This window comes from Camarhynchus parvulus, chromosome 3, assembly GCF_901933205.1.
Source record: "Camarhynchus parvulus chromosome 3, STF_HiC, whole genome shotgun sequence".
Taxonomy (NCBI): Eukaryota; Metazoa; Chordata; class Aves; order Passeriformes; family Thraupidae; genus Camarhynchus; species Camarhynchus parvulus.
This window is the reverse complement of record NC_044573.1, coordinates 38769242-38785824: the sequence shown is the minus strand read 5'-3', so window position 1 is coordinate 38785824 and position 16583 is coordinate 38769242. Positions and strand designations below refer to the sequence as shown.

Genomic DNA, 16583 nt, shown 5'->3' with positions numbered 1-16583 from the left:
AACACATGAATGACAGAAGAGCATCTTTTTTTCAATTATGTTTCAGTTCAGACACAACTTTTCACAAAAAGTATAGCCCATTATATTTCGTTCACTTCTATCATATTTTCTTCCTGAATAATTATATCAAAGTGATTCTCTAAGAGAAGAGGAATATAAAAATAGCTGGTACCATGGTAGATCAGTTTAAAAAGAGAAATATACTGAGTCTAACCAGGACTGGAGAAAGACCACCTTCATTAGTATATCAGTTTTTATTTACCAAAATCATTATTTTTCAAATTCTGTGTCCCTTCTTGTTTCCACAAAAACTGGCACTGCTTTTTGTGAACTACAGAAATGTTGGAGTGCCTTTGTTAAGAAAAAATATGTCGGCAGGTGGCAAATGTGAGAACACTTGAATTTGGCTTCCAGGCTGAATTTTCATCTGTGCTCTGGACTGAAAAGCAGAGGCTGAGATCCATGCAGTTAGGCTGTGACTAGTCACTGTGCTCTACGAAGACTTCTATTACTTCAGCATGAACCTTTGGACTTAGTTTTAGGTCCAGTGAGTCCAAGCCTTGATTATTGGTGTGATTGCCTTTTCCTGTGACAAGAACAGGAAATGTATAGCTCCTTCTCCTGCTGGAAGCATAAACCCTGCAGCTGCTGGCTTTGAGCACCCTGTTCTTCCTGAGCTCTGTCTGCATGCCCACCTTGAACAGCCTGTGGGGGACAGAGGCTCCTCATGGAACTGCCTCAGGCTGTACATGCTTCAGACATAAGATTAAAAAAACCTTTGAGGTTCATTTTTCTTTCTGGAGCCACAGAATCCACTAAGGTTTTGTGTACATAAGTATTTGAATCTTGCAATGTTTCCTTACCTGACTTAAACATCTTTTATTCATGTTTTTTAACTGCTCTTTGTGCCTGGCTAATGAATGAATGTTTCTTTTTTTGCTTTATAGCATTCTTCTTGATGAAGAGGGTCACATTAAGATAACAGGTATGTGAGAAATTCATGCCTATGAGCTGATTTTTTTTTTCCTGCAGTATATTGCATGCATCCTGATCTTTGGTTGGAAGGAGTTTGCTTACAAAAACTAGAAGCCAGAAGAGTTTGAGTGTTGAGCTTCTCTGTTGATTTGTCAGCCCCCCTGCTGCACAGCACACGGAGAACATAGCATTTTCTTGGTAAAATTGTGCTCTTGACTTATGTGAAGCAGGCAGGTTTGGCTGCTTGCCACTGTGGATGGAAGGATGCTTCCAATATGACTATTTGATCCAGGCAGAGGATGGCTGGAAAGAGATCCCTTTCCCACTCTAGAGGCACTGTCTAGCCAACCTTTTCACTGCTGTAATCTGGGATTAATTTTCCTAATACTTTGGAATATAGCTGCACAGGAATCCTTGCTAACATTGCCTTCACCAAACCTGATCTGTATATCTCTGCTTGTTTAAACTCCCTTCTGCCTTGAGCCAGAGCCTCATTCTGCACAGGGAAAATGATATGTGTGTTTTCAGGGTGTATTAACAAGTGCCAGGCACTCCACCTAGGCAGGGCTCCAGCACCCTTGTGCCTGTGGCCTCTTTCTGCACACGGACAGGAGGGCACTTCACCAGCTGGTTGGCGTGTTTTGTTCAAACAATTTAAGCCAGCAAAAGCATAAATAATAACTTTTAGAGAGCTGACGAGCCCTGTTCTGCTTCAATTTGTGTAGATTTTGGTCTGAGCAAAGAAGCCATTGACCACGACAAGAGAGCGTACTCGTTCTGCGGGACGATCGAGTACATGGCCCCCGAGGTGGTGAACCGGCGTGGGCACACGCAGAGTGCCGACTGGTGGTCCTTTGGCGTGCTCATGGTGAGGCACAAGCTCTGCTCATCTGCTGCAGGGGTGGCTGGGGGAGGCATCAGATCCCTCTGATAAAAATTGCGGTGTCAGGGAGGTTTTTCAGAGAGGTATTTGTGTCACTGTAGGACGCGAAACAGCATGATGTGGACTCGCTGCTCTTCCCAAGGTAACAAGGGACCTTTATTTTTCTGGCTCCAGCATTTATAGATTTCCAAAAGTGACAGGGGATTGGAAGGTGAAAGTGCCACCTCTCCAATGACACTGGACAGACCACCATTCTCTTCTATAAAAGAATGCAAAATAAGTTATTTACATAAAGTGTGTGAGAAAGTTCATTACAAGAATATAAACATCAGAAGGCTTAGAAAATGTTTAAAAATCAGGGTGGCAGTACTGCACTCTCATCAAACCAGCCTTTTAAAATGACGTGTTCCGATGCTAACCTCCCACCCTGCACCCCTCCAGCCTCTTCAGTCTGTGTGCTATTGTTGCAGAGGCAGATGAAAAGATCAAGAAGTTGGTTTGTGACATTGATTTTTTTTCAAAGCTGTACAGTATATGAACACTGTAAGTTTTTGGAAGGATTGTTTTATCAAGCATGGTGCTGTCCCTTGAGCCCAGACACCAGGCACCTGCTGCTCTCATAGGGCTATGTTTGGATAAAACAGAGCTGGTGCTGCTGTCTCCTGAGGCGTGCAGGCTGCAGATCCACCCTGTGCTCCGGGCATGGCCATCCCCAGGCAGCTGTGGCTCACAGGGCACCTCACCATGTTTGTCACAGCAGAACCAGAATCAGAAATTAGCATAGCAGTGTGCTCTTTCAATACAGCCCCATTTCCTGTGGTATGGGGGCTGGTTTTGGTAGCTATGTATTGCACTGCATGCCAAAATCCATAGAATATGTTAAAATTTTGTTCACCTGAAATGGACTACTGATGCCACCAGAGGAAGCGTAGTAAGCAGTGTGAAAAAATGTGAAAATTTGGATTGGTGAGGGCCTACATCACTGATCTAGCAGGTTGGCAGCAGTAAATCTACATAAATATTGTAATTTATTGCCTGCATTATAAGAGGAGTGGAATATCCTTATCTCCTATGGCCACAAATCCATTTGGGAATACTCAGCACTCTTAAACCATGTACATTTATTCACATAAATCAATAGGGTATGTCTCCCAGAATAAATCTATCCCTACCCTTTTACTTTTTTTATTATATATTTATTTTTGGTGAATAGCTGAGTCTTCTCACTCTTTGTCTCCCATTAAAAGATGGTTCATATGGTGTATAGATTGTTCTTCTTTCACCAGCTAATAAACTCTTAATAAACTGGACTATTCCTCCCTGGGTTTCGCTAGGCTTTCTTTTTTTTTTTTTTTTCCATTTCCATTCCTCTTTTCAACTCTCCCCTAAGGATTCAGCAGATTAGAATCTCTATAAAAGGAGATGAATTAAAGAAAGTAAAACCCTTTTAACTCCAAGCTAATGTTTTAAGCCTTTAAGTGTTACCAGACATCTTAGAGAAAAATATATCAATCAGTTCAACCTTTTTTCCTTTTCAACGTTTATCTGTTTGGGACCAAAAAATGTTTGTTTCCACACACTGAACCGCTGGGAGAATTTTCTGATGCTGTCTTTGCCTCTGCTCTTTTCTCCTTGTTTTCCTTGTTCTGTCAAGTGTATGTTCTATTATGGAAGCTTTTTTTTGGTCAGTCTGAAAAACAGAAGATAATTAAATTGTATTCAAATTATTTATTAGCATTTCTTCCTAAGTACTTTGGAGTAGGATGTAAAATAGATGAAGAAAATACCAGTTGATGAAATATGCATAGATTCAAAAGAAGTGTATGTGATTGTGTAATTTTCTTGTCTAAAATTCTTACCAAAAAAGGGAACATACTATGCCTATAGTTGTAGCATGGCCTGTATCTTCCTCATCATCAGAGCCACCAAACACTCTCTTTTCTGTTCTGCTCTGTGAAGAGGAATTCCTGCTTCTCTTGCCACCCCCCACTGACCAGGGCACAGACTAGAATCAAACTGAATGATCCTTGCACACTCCTTAAATGTGGCATGTAGTGGTTAGTAATAGCAAAACAAACTTGTCTGAAAATATCGAAGTTCTGGTCTTGTTTATTAATTTTGTTATTAATTATTTTGTGAATTACTATTCACCAGGATTTTTACCGTCACCACAGTACAACTTCATTTACTGCCAGCTGGGCCTTTGACACAGGCCACACAACTGAACCTGCTACCTGCTCTGTTTGTTTGCTGCTCAGTTTATTTGAATTGTTTTATGGTAGCTTACTGTATGTCAGCAGGTGCAGTTACACAAATCTTAAAATTTGCCCCTTCCAGCATTCCCAAGGACAGTCCCTGCTTCTCATTAAGTATGTGGTGATGACTGCTGAAACACTTCTGTAATTTTTGCTGATGAATTTATGTGATTTATCATGACCAAACAGTTTTTCTTTTTTGCCTTTCTGTGTCTTGCTCAGTGCATTGAAGGTTTTGGATAAGATATACTCTGCAAATGCTTTGCATCAAGGGATCTTCATGTACAAGGGTTTGGCCTACATTGTTAAAAAGTTGGATATGTAACTAATACCTTTTAAGCTCCACTGCAAGAGTCTTGATGCCCACACTGCCATCTCTGAAGCCCAGATAAACTGGTCAACCTGATCTTAGATGTTCAAACCTCTTGGAAAGCCTCACAAAGCAGTGCTTTTGTAGTTCATCTACCAGCTGATTTACAAGGTCACAGACCTTATGAAAGTTGTATCTCTTGTACTTCATGAAAAAAACCACTCTACACCTTTGAGAGTCATGTGGGCAGAGAGGGGAATATAATTAGGGAAATGGCTGTGATGACTTGGTAGCAGTCCCAAACCAGAAAAAAATGTGTTCATATGTATCAGCAAGTAATTAAGTCTTCACAAGAAAAGAAAATGTCCCTTTGGTATCCAAAGTATTCAGTTCTGTACTAATTTTGTAGTAACTATACAGTTACATTGGACAAATCAATGTAAGACATCAAAGAATTAATCTTCTTTTACAAAATCCCATTATTACACTTTTTTTATTTCCAGTGCAAGGGATGGTCTTCATGAACATTATTTTGAATGTTTATGCTTGTTGTTATGTTAAGGTGTTCAACCCTTTGTGAGCACTAATTCATTATGTTTCACACACACAGATAATGAAAAATACTCAATGCATTTTGCAAGTATTAAACTGTGTGCTTGAGCAGTTCTCAGATACCTGGAAAATGACTGGAAGTGTTGAGAGGACAACCTGACCATTCTGATGAGAGTGTCGCTCTCTGCTTGCCAAAACAGAATGGTTTCAAGTTTCTTTGTAACTCTGGGTTTTATCCTGTGCTCACAAACTTCAGAAGACTTGGGCTGAAGTAGTTTGCACAACCTGCTCTCTTTCCATCCATTAGGAAGATTCTTGTGGTCATTACCCAGGCTGAGGATTTTTTTCTCACACATTATCTTCTCCAGTAACCTTCCTGGGTCACTTCTTGAATCCTGAATTTCCTGAGGAAATGTGGCAGTCTTTTCCAGGGTCTTCCCACATGCATATCATCTGGGAGGTGCTCATGCTTTGCCTATTGAAATTGGAGACTGCCCTGAAAACTAGAGAAAGGGAGCACCGCATAGTGAGTATATTGAGGCCTCAGCAGGGATTATGTGACTCCAGAGGCCCATTAAGCCTAGTTCTGTGGTTCTCTAAATAGGCAGCTGAACTCGAACCAAGAATATTTGCCTTTCTTGCACTTGCTTTGGTACAAAAAGGAAGTCAAGGTTGGAGGGAGGTGCAGCCTTCAGAAGTCTAACAGAAGATGGCCCTCCAAAAACTGGGAAGTGAATTGGTGGGAAGGAAGGAGCAAACAGATGGTTTCTGCAGGTGGGGAAGTAGAGAAAATGAAAATTTAGTCCTCCAGCAAAACTATAGGGACTGCTTTAATAGACAGAAATACTGCAGAGTTCATTCACCCCTAGTCTCAGCTTCTTGTCAACCTTCTGTGACCCCCTCTGTATTTGTGTGCATGAGTGTGAGCAGCATGGTCTCACTTCTGTTTTCATTTTCAGGTTTAGCAAGATTTTTTACTTTTTGGAAAAATCATCAGGAAGACAGGTCACTGTGCAGTGAAATGATAGCTTTAACTGATGAAATGAACAATTTCAATTTTTTTCAGTCTCGTTCTTTCATTTTGTACCTTCAACAGATTTTGTCAGGACTGCAATTGAGAAACTAATGCTTTCTTCCAGATGCTGCTTAGCTAAGATCATTAAAGTAAAAAGCTCTGGTACACTTCACTTACGTGGCTGCCTTTCACTTTAAATATTGATGTTAACTGCATTTCTTCTGAGCCTGAATTAATCTGAGCATTAGGCCTGCACAACTGGAGATGTGGTAACAAAGTGCTTGCCATTACAGCAGCACAGTAAATGTTTCTTGCAGCCTCCAGAGCAGTCATTCCCCCTGCTCCCTCCTGCACCTTAAGTTTCTTCCAAATTCCTTCCTTCTTGTTTCCATCCCTTGCAGCCATGGTGCACTTGCAGGTATCCCTGGGATATTGGGGTGCTTGGGAACTACAGTCCTTTCCCACGTAGTCACTGACCAAGCAGTTGCTTATGTCTGTATCACCTGCATCAGCAGCATCAAGCTCATTTATGCCAGCATAAATGAGGCATAGCAGCCATTGTTGGTGCCACTGAATTAGATCTATTATAATGAGCAAGTGTAAGTGAGCATGAGGTACTTTCCGTGAGCATAAACGCTCTAGAAATCATGAGGAGGGTTTGGTACAATCTGTACCATTTCTGCTGCTGCCCTGGGAAGCAATGTTCTCTGCCCTTCATTCCCAGTCCCATTTTATCAGGACTAGGCTGTAATAGGTCAGAATTACTTTGAAAATGGTATTTAAGCTCCAGTGTCATCTAGGCAGGTTTAAACATTCTCCCCCATTATATTTCTTTGTAGAAAACGAGCTGCTTTCCTCCAGGTCTACCAGGAAGGTCTTTTCTTGCCTCTCGTAACCCAAACAGAAGTTAATGTATTTGTTTTTTCCAAGTCTTGTTTATATTTGGCAGCCATATAAATTTGTTTAAAGTGGTTTTATTTATGTTTCTACTATGCATTTTAGTGCCTTGAGGTAATTTGTTACTAATGAAGATTAATCCTTCAATTAACTATATTCAGTTAGTTATCTGGCTTCTAAATATCTCCTCTGCCCTTCTCCCAAAATTAACATAGCAGGTTCACCATTAGTTTTCTTCTTTTTTCTATATTTTTCTTCTGGTATAGCTGTATTTAATCTGGGCAGGAGGAAGGGTCAGGCTGTGGGGCAGTCTGACCCAAGTTTTTGGTAATGAAAGAATCTTTCTTAGCACAAATGTGCTTTCTGGGAGCACTGTGGTTTCTTGTAAGATAAGGTACAAAAAGTATGTAAAGCTTGAAGAATCTTTCCTGCCTTAGCAGGTATTTACTTATAGCAATGAGTATTAATTATTAGATTAATTAATTACACTAATTAATTAGCTTTCTATAGTAGAAGAGATCCAAAACCTGAATAACAGGCACAAACAAGTAACAGTTTACCTTACCCTCAATACAGTTTTCCTTTGTGTCCAAGCTGAATTATGTTCTTGGTGTCTTTGTGTTTGGTGATGCACAGCCTTCAGCCTCCCTTAGTCAGAGCAAGCAGCTGCCACTCCATAAAACACCATGGTGAGAGCTGTGTGAAAGACCTGGTGTTGAATCCAAGTTAGGCAAGCTTCTTCAGCTGGGGTTCATTCTTTTTTTTCTCTTTTTACACATGTGAAATTCCTGTCAAATTTACTGAAAGCACTAATGTGTCTCCAAGGAACCATAACTGATTGATGTTTCAACACTTGACTTAGGAAATTGATGATGATGACTGTTGATTTTTGCTTTGAGATTTGGGTTCAGTTAAATGTGACACTTTTGAGATTCATCACTGAGTACCGCCAGAGGAACCAAAGCAGGAGAGAAAAGTCACACTCAAAAGCCTTGAGAATGTGGGGTTTAGTCTTGTTTCTCCTGCAAAATATTGGAGAGGCATCTCTGAGTGTTGCAAATAGACAATCAAAGAGGTGGTTTGACTCAACCTAAAAAGGTGGGGAGTGGCATATCAAGTCCATTTTCTTTGCATGGTAGACCATGCCAAACACCTAAGAGCCATATCCATGCAGGATAAAGGTCCCTCCAAGCCAAATACCTCATTGGTCATAAAACAGATGCTGGAGGAAGCACCAAATGTGACACTTCTTCCCAAACATACCAAAACTTGACAACAGCTATCAGTGTAAACAGTTTGTAACACATCTCTGGAATGGAACAGTCCTCCACACTTGCTGTGCCATTTTTTGTGTGCGCAGGTCGTTGTATCATTTCTTTTCCTCTAGTTTTCAGTTGTGTTGGGAATAGAAGATGGATGTGGTCAGCTATGCAGACCATCCCCATGCACATTTGATTTACTGTTTTGTTGCTACTCCACAGTTTGAGATGCTGACGGGATCATTACCCTTCCAGGGAAAAGACAGAAAGGAGACAATGGCACTCATTCTCAAGTGAGTATCAAAACTGCTTTCATTCTTCTAACTGTGAGATAGCTCTACCCTCTGGAGACTCCATAGGGCCTAAGTATTTGATGAGTAGAGAATAATGATGGGTGTAATGAACTTTCCAAAGCCTTGCAAGGTGTGAATTTAGTAAGACACGCAAAGCTGATGCCTGTGTAAGTTGCCTTCAGAATAAACAGTAGGAAGTGAATTACTGAGAGGGCCTACAAAAGAAATTTATCTTACTTTTTGTGACAATCTCAGTATCCACGAAATGTGGCAAAGTCAGATTTCTGCAGGACATCTTATATTTTGATGTTGCCAAGTTTCAAGTCTTTTCCTTTGCGATGTCCTATTCATTTAATGTTAATTGCAGACAAAAGTATCTGAAGCTCAGCTTTGATCACTAGTGCATTTTTTCAATGTAGTGGTGAATGGCCAAGACAAAAGTTTTGTTCTCTTTAAACAGTACGCAGTTTAGTATACATTTTTTCATTAAGTTTGATTGTTTAAATTCCTCTTTATTCCTTAGTTTATTCTAGAAAACAAAAAAGTGAAAAAATTCTGTAGGAAAATTACCAATTTAGGTTGCAAAAGTTTTATGGGATTCATTAGAGCTGCTCTACCTCTAGTGAAATCAGTATTAAAACCTTCCTTAAGATCACCATCTCACTCTGCACTGCACTATTCTTAGGTAGCCTTTGGTCACAGATTTCATGTGTCTGCCCATCCTGACTGCTACAGTTCAGCTATTTCTGCCACAGTGGGATAGAAAAAAAAGCTTGAAAAATCTATTTTCTTTTCAAGTGTTGTGTTCTTTCAGAGCCAAGCTGGGAATGCCACAGTTTTTGAGCATAGAAGCCCAGAGCCTGCTGCGAGCCCTCTTCAAAAGGAACCCCTCCAACAGATTAGGTACGTGTGGTTTGGTCAGCACATTTGTTATATGCTCCCTGCCTTGTCTTGGGGTGAGCTGTACCTCTCAGCTCATCTTTTCCAGTGGTTGTCCTCTTCATTAGGTGGCATTTTGGCATTCCTTCCCAGAGCACAGGGAGCCTTCAGCATCACTAGAGAAATTTATAAGAAGTACAGGCAAAGCATTGAAATCTAAGACATGATATTAACTTGTGTTTCATTTTTTGGGTAAAAAGAGTGAGTGAACTGACAGCTTTTATGAATGATTTAAGATACCTGCTGTGTATGATAATATAGGGAACTGAGACATAAGTGTGGTTTAAAATCTGGATAATTTAGCTGCAAATCTCAGGTTTCATCTCTCCCATTCCCAAATGCATTTCAATCCTGTCTTGTTCTTTTAGCTCTTGCAGTAGACTTTATTCTTTGTTACCTAAATACATCATCTCCTTTTTACTGATGCTGATGCCTTGGAGTGGCTACCTAGAACAGAGGCTAGAGAGAGTTAAGAGAATAAAGTGGCTATTTATTAAAGGCCTTCAACAGATACACCTTGGGCATTGCAAAAGCCTCACAGAGGCTACACCCAAGATGGACAATGGTCACGAGTTTTTCAAACCATATAAGTTTGGTCTATTTGCATATCAGGGCTAATTCTCCAATTACAGATTCAGGTAATGAAGCCATATTCCCCCAGCTCACTCCCCACAATTCACTTTTGTTTATACTTTTTGGGGCGTGAGGTTGTGGTGTGTCCTTGGATCTCAGGCCTACGGGGGTCGTTTTGGTTAACAAAAAGTAAAGACAGTTAACAACACTTTATATGGAGTTTAGACCTATGCACTAATGCAGTATAGGATTTGAAAGCTATAAAAGCTAAACTCTTAAGGCATCAGTGTGTCTTCACCCTTTGTTAATAATCCTGTTTAGATTGTGATAAACTAAATGTATGTATTGGATAATGTATCTTATGTCATCTGTACTTGTTTATGGGTTTCATTAAGAAATTAATTGCATTTGATGAGGTCATGGACAATGCCTATGGCATGACTGCCTCTGCAGATTTTGTCCTTGTTCCCCACAGGCATGGGGAACAAGGGCTGGGTGGCAGTGGGGAGCCAGTCCTGCAGCGTGTCACTGTGGCCCCTCTCCTGCCAGGGGGATCCCATGTGGCCCAAGAGGGAATGCCTTCCCATTTGTTTTACCTCTTGATCTAAATGGTAGCCTTGCATTGTGATGTACTGCGAACACGAAAGTAGAAATACACGTTTTCTCAGCAGGTTTCAATTGCTCTCAAGAAATTGGTTTTACACTGAAAAATAAGAAAGAGTATTGGGATTTCTCTCTTCAGAAGAATTAGGTGCTGCACCAAATATGAACTTTTTCCCACTCCCTACCTCTGTTTCTTTCTGCTGTTTCCTTCCTGTCTCCATCTCTTGGTTTTATGCTGCTCTGCATGTTTTGTGGCTTCTTACAAGTTGCTATCCATCCAAATGGAGCTCCAGTGAAGTCAGTGGGAGTTTCTGGATACTAGTCCTTAAAAAACTGCTCACTAAAAATTAGTTTTAGCCAAAACAATTCTAGCCCTCATATGTTAATAATGGGGAATTGCTAGGGGTCAGGTTTTTAAAACCTGAGGTGTACTGAAATACTGGGAAGGCTTGGAGGAAAAAAAAGAGAGAAAGAAAGAGAGAGAACGAGAAAGAAAGAGAGAGAGAGAAAGAGAGAAAGAAAGTAAGAGAGAGAGAGAAAGAAAGAAAGAGAGAAAGAAAGAGAGAAAAGAAAGAAAAGAAAAGAAAAGAAAAATTGTAATACAAATGTCCAAGGAAATAAAATCTTAAAGGGTAACAGAAAAATAGATCTTAATATTTCAGGGATAACAGTGGAAAGCTCCTGAGGGCATTCTCTGTTTTAACTGATTGAGAATCTGCACAAAGGAAGATGGAAAGGAACCTGTTGATAACAAAAGAAGAAAAGCTTGAATAGTTGGCCTAAATACTGAACAGAAGTCAGTAGATAAAAGGACTGCTTCAACCTTGTGGATTTTAGCTTTTTCTGGGAAAGGAATAATAATATTTAAAGAAAAGTAGACCTAGACATCCTAGACAATTTGAAAAATCCTAGGAAAATTAATGAAGCATGCTAAAATAAATTATATTCTGGATCAAACACTTGATTTTAGACATTGTTTCATAAATTTGCAAATATGGAAAGTGCATTTAGTTCCAAAATCCAATTTTAAACATTTGCAAGATAAAAGATGCTCTTTTTGCCATTTGATTTTGATATCTTAACAAACAGAAGTAAAGATTGATGATTTATTCTGAAATTTTGCTTTGAAATTGTGTTTTGAAGCTTTGAATTATTAATGGAAGAAATATCAGGGTTGAAGTGAGTTAGACAAGACTGAAAGGAAACTTAGTAATCTGATTTACCTGCTTCTATTTTTAAGTCTGATACCCATATTAATATTTGTGAGAAATTTTTAAGAAATAGAAAATCTTCCTTTAGTATCCTTGGTTTTGGGCACTGTCTGTTGTTTTCTGAGCCTATTTGCTGTACAAATAGTCTGCATAGCACTGCTTTAGTAGAATTGCTCTAACACATTTCAGATTATGGATACGCATAATTTTAAATTCTTAAACTAACTGAATACCCAGACAGATAAGGAGTAAGCACTCAGAAATAAAACTTTAGCATGAATGTGTTAGTTTGTTACATTTCCAGGAACTAGGTAAGAGACTGGCTCTAAGGCCTGGATCTCTCAGGTGGGTGAATAAATTATTGATTATTTAGCAAATACAAATTAAAAATTTATTTTATATGAAAAACATATTATCTAACAAACTCCCTACACTGCTGAGCAGTATGAAAGTGTCCAGGGTCCTTATAATTGAGAAGCTCGGCCAAGAAAGTTTAAGATAAAAGCAAATGCCCATAGGCTCAGAGTAAAAGCCAAGAAAATCATTACTATTTTCTTAATCCCATGTTCTCAGGTAGGATGTATTCTGCTTTGGCAATAGAAAACTTCAGGCTTTAACTTTTTAAAATTATGAGTTCAAACAGAAAACAGCTTTCACCTTAGAGTGACTGTAAAGCTTTCTTGTAAACCTCAGAAAAATACCTCAAAAATTCTAGCTCACAAAAAAGATTCTGAAGCTGTAGAGACACTTAAATTTTATTATCTGAAACTAAAAAGCTAGAAACTCTTTCTGATGAATTTGAATATCCAAGTAGTCAACCTTTAGGTTTCTTAGGTCTTCTTTTTCCCCCTTAGTATTTCAAGGCTCGTGTTGGCCATAGTGATTCAATAATCAAAACCAATTAAAAATAAAACATTCTACTCTTACTGTTTGCAGGCACTTTTATTGCAGGCATAAAACTTAGATAATTAAGTTCTCACTTAGCAATGTGATGCTGCTTTTATATAAATGCACTCTATAATGTGTTTAAACTGGCAATTTGATCTGAAAGAATTATTTATCTTCTCAGACCCTCGTGGGACTGGATGGCACATAAGAATATTTGCAGGCAATAGTTTGATTGTGCTGATTATTCTTGACTGCTAGGTCTTATTACCAAACTGAAGTTAAAAAACCCAAATTCAGTGGAAACCTTGAGGAAGGTGAAAGGTCTGTGGTCATGCAGTGTGCTGGTGCATGCTGTGCTTCAGATGTTTGCTGAATGCCCATCTCTGTACCAGGAAATGTCCATCTCCATGCAGGAGGTCTTTCCAGTCATGACCTCTGCAGTGCTTTTCTTTTCTCCATGAAAGCACATCTCTTCTCAGTACCCCTGTAGATTTGCAGGTGGTAGATGAGTGGCTGAAACACACTGAGCAAATCCAGAGAGACTCCACTATAAGCACTGATGCCCAGTGTCTCCCAAGGACTTTTGCAGCGGGATCAGGCTGTCCTCCTGGCTCCCAGAGCTGTTCCTGAATGCACCCTTGGGCCACTTCCCTCCTTCAGCTGAGGAGAGGGCCAGGCCACATGCTGCTGCCAGCAGCCACAGCACACAATCCAGGAAGGGGCTGTGGGCTACAACAGCAATTCTCATGGCAGGGAACGTCAGGGAATAAAAACTGCAGGAAGTGCTGAACCTTCTCCATAGCATAAAATTGGTTGCTAAGAATTGGAAGTGAGCCACACCTTGCATAATGAGGCTATTACCATCCTAAATCTCTTTAATATATTAAGCCCTTGCACTTTACAACATATTCCTTCTGTGCCAGAGCTGAGGTGGCCCCAACTGGGAAATTAAACGTTTTCAAACAAATGCCTGCCTCAACTGCATGCTTGCATTTCTTACCAAACACTGCAGCCCCCACTAAAAGAAGTAGCTGAGGGTGGCCTTTTTTCTCTTAGTCCTTGTTTCTGTAGGTTTGTGGGAAAAGGAAGGACAACAGTAGCAAAAATTGTGTCTTGCAAATAGATGATCTGAAAAAAAGCATGTCATTCTCAACACACAATGACATTTCCATTAGGCTAAGCAAGAGAGAAAACAGAAGCAGTGGGGAAGGGGCAGAACAGAGAAAATGGAATGCACTAGCAATTATCCTCAGTCTAGTTTATGCTACGAGTGTCTCACAGTGTCTGAGCATTTATCCCAGCCCTGCAAAATCAGTCTGGCACTTGGGTTTCATCCTTATGTGGTAAAGGACATTTACTGCACGTTGCAGTTTCCAATTGCCACCGCTGAACTCAAAGCACTTTTCACAGATAATTCTTTTCTGAAGATCTGCTTAATGTAATTCTCTTCAGAGTAACTCTGTTGGTTTTGTCTTTCTGTTGGCATTGATAAAATCAAAATGAATCTGCCAAGGGAATCTTGCAGACTTCAGACTGTGCATTGAACAAAAATATGCTAGGGAAGTAACTGAACAAGTCCTATTCTAAGACGACTTCTTTTCTTGTTCAGTACCCATGGACCATAAACAGCTGCCTAGGGGCATGTATGACCAGGATAAACATATGTTGCTTCATCCAAATTTTCTTCTACCCGATTCCTGCTTTAAGGTCCAGCAAGGGGTTTTCTGAGCCTCTTGTGGTTTGTTGATGAAGTAATCTTCAACAGATTTCTTTTCAACAGACTTTACTGGCCTCCCCGTGAACCCATATAAGTATTTTGCACCACACCATCTTTTCCAAGTAATTCCACATCACATAACACTCTGTTTCCTGAGGAAACCTCATTCCTGTTGGCATCATTTAGTGATCTATTTTATACTTGCTCGGTCATCTCTTTCCAGGCTGAAAAGTCCTGACTTCCTCAGTCATTCCATAACATTCTTTGTTGGTCTTCTTTGATTTTTCCTAACTTTAATCAGCATACCATTTTACAGGGGAGTGTGTCAGCTATAATCCATACTCCAGTTGCAGAAATGCAACAGACTTACACAGTGACAGTGCAATGATGTTGTCACTTTTGTCCTCTTTTTCTAAGGTTTGATTTCATGTTGTGTTTGCCTAGAAATGTGTTGTCACAACTCACAGACTCTTCACTGGGGCTGATCACCTCTGAGCACATAATTTTGTATTGCAGGCTAGCATTGTTCATCCTCATGTGCCTCACTTGTGTTTGCCTGTACTGAAAGATTACTGGGATGGGGAATCAATCAGGAGATCATCCCTCTTCACTGTTTTCGAGCAGGCCTGACAGGCAATCCTGCATGTTGTGTTTACAAAGTGTTCCCGTATCCACTCATCAGTGAATGTTAAGCAGGTTGTAGGGAGCAGTTCCTGATCATTGCATTTTGACAAACATTGATAACAGTCTTGTACACAAGGAGAGCAGACATCACATTTTACCAAAGCTTCAGTTGACAAGGCCTTTGTAAAGCTGCTTGTTATGTTGATCCTCCCAAAGTACAAATATTGCATGTATAAAAAGCTGAGTCCTCTGAGGTGCTGAGTGCCCCTTGCAAGGCGCTTAGGAATCCCAAATCCTTTTGGTAATCAAAGTTGCTCAGCATGCTTGAGAAGAAGTAGGCTGGGTATCCTTCAGGAACTGATTCCACAATTGCAGTGCAAAGCCTTTGCTTCCAGAGTTTAATTCTCCTTGAAATTAAAATAAAATGTGCTAATAATAAGGTCAAATCCCCAAAAATGGCATTCTAAATCCTCTCTGACAGTTCTTTTAATTATTATTGAGTACCGGTTTGGTTCTGTGACACCACTGAAGCAAATAAATTGATCCAAAGAAATAAAAAAGTCAATATTCAGTGAAAACATAAGGCAAAAGTAATGAAGGAATTAGATTCATTACCAGATCTCAGAAGACTTTCCCAAAATTTTCTACAGTAATGTAACAGAAATTTAATAGTGAAGGAAATGTAGCACTGAGAGTGGTGATTTTGGTACTTTTTGGTATTGTGAAGAGGGGGAACCTAAAACCGTGGCTTACCTCAAATAATTTTGGAGCCTTTTGGCATTTTAAGTCTATACTTGCTTGTGGTGCAGCTTTCTGTGCCAGTGGAGAACAGTAGCTAGTAAAGATTTGAAAGTCAGTGTGGATAGAAAAGCTGCCGCTTTAGGTGGAGCCTTGCCAGACTGTCGGAATACCCTGGGGCCTTTCCTGACTGTGCTGATGCAGGCACTCTGCTGTGGCTAAAATCCCATGTCTCACCCAAAGCCTCAATTAGAGAAAAGTAAAAGACCCTTGGAATCAGAGTCTCATTAATGAAGTGCCCTTGTCTGTATCTATGGCACTTTATACTGTGATGGCACTTGCACCATTCAGAGTTTCTTGACTAGAACTGTTTCGATGGAGACTCTCACTTTGTCAGAAGAAAAGTGGGGATGGGGAGGGAGAGTGAAGAAGAGACATCATGCAGCTCTCTTATAAGCATGACTTAATTTTGATTCTTTCATTCTCTTCTCAGGTGCTGGATTTGATGGAGTGGAAGAAATTAAGCGTCACCCTTTCTTTGTTACTATAGACTGGAATGTAAGTGCAGCAGCATTGTTTTATTTTTGGCTACATTTTTTGAAGACAAACTGCCATGCTTAGGAAAAGGATTACTCTCTGTATCATAGAGAGCCTAACACAGAGGAGTTAGAACCATTTCAGTGGGTGCCTCTGTCTCTCTTGCATGCATGTTGGCACCAGTACTCAAAATTGGAAGAGTTGATCAAATTAAACATGATTCAAGTAAGACATGTCAGATATGATTAACAGAAAGGTAAACAAGGATTTATTTTATTGCTATCAGCTACAGCTCATAAAGGTGGTGGCGCAGA

The 16583-nt window shown here is 39.9% G+C and overlaps 1 protein-coding gene across 1 annotated transcript in view; it reads left to right on the top strand.

Moving 5' to 3' along the window:
• Positions 1–16583, top strand: part of RPS6KA2 (ribosomal protein S6 kinase A2) — a 156193-nt gene that overhangs the window by 98165 nt on the left and 41445 nt on the right. The window contains exons 7-11 of the mRNA XM_030946317.1: positions 948–985; positions 1701–1843; positions 8369–8439; positions 9254–9342; positions 16226–16290. Coding sequence (XP_030802177.1) covers positions 948–985; positions 1701–1843; positions 8369–8439; positions 9254–9342; positions 16226–16290 — 406 coding nt within the window. The remainder of the gene's footprint in view (positions 1–947; positions 986–1700; positions 1844–8368; positions 8440–9253; positions 9343–16225; positions 16291–16583) is intronic.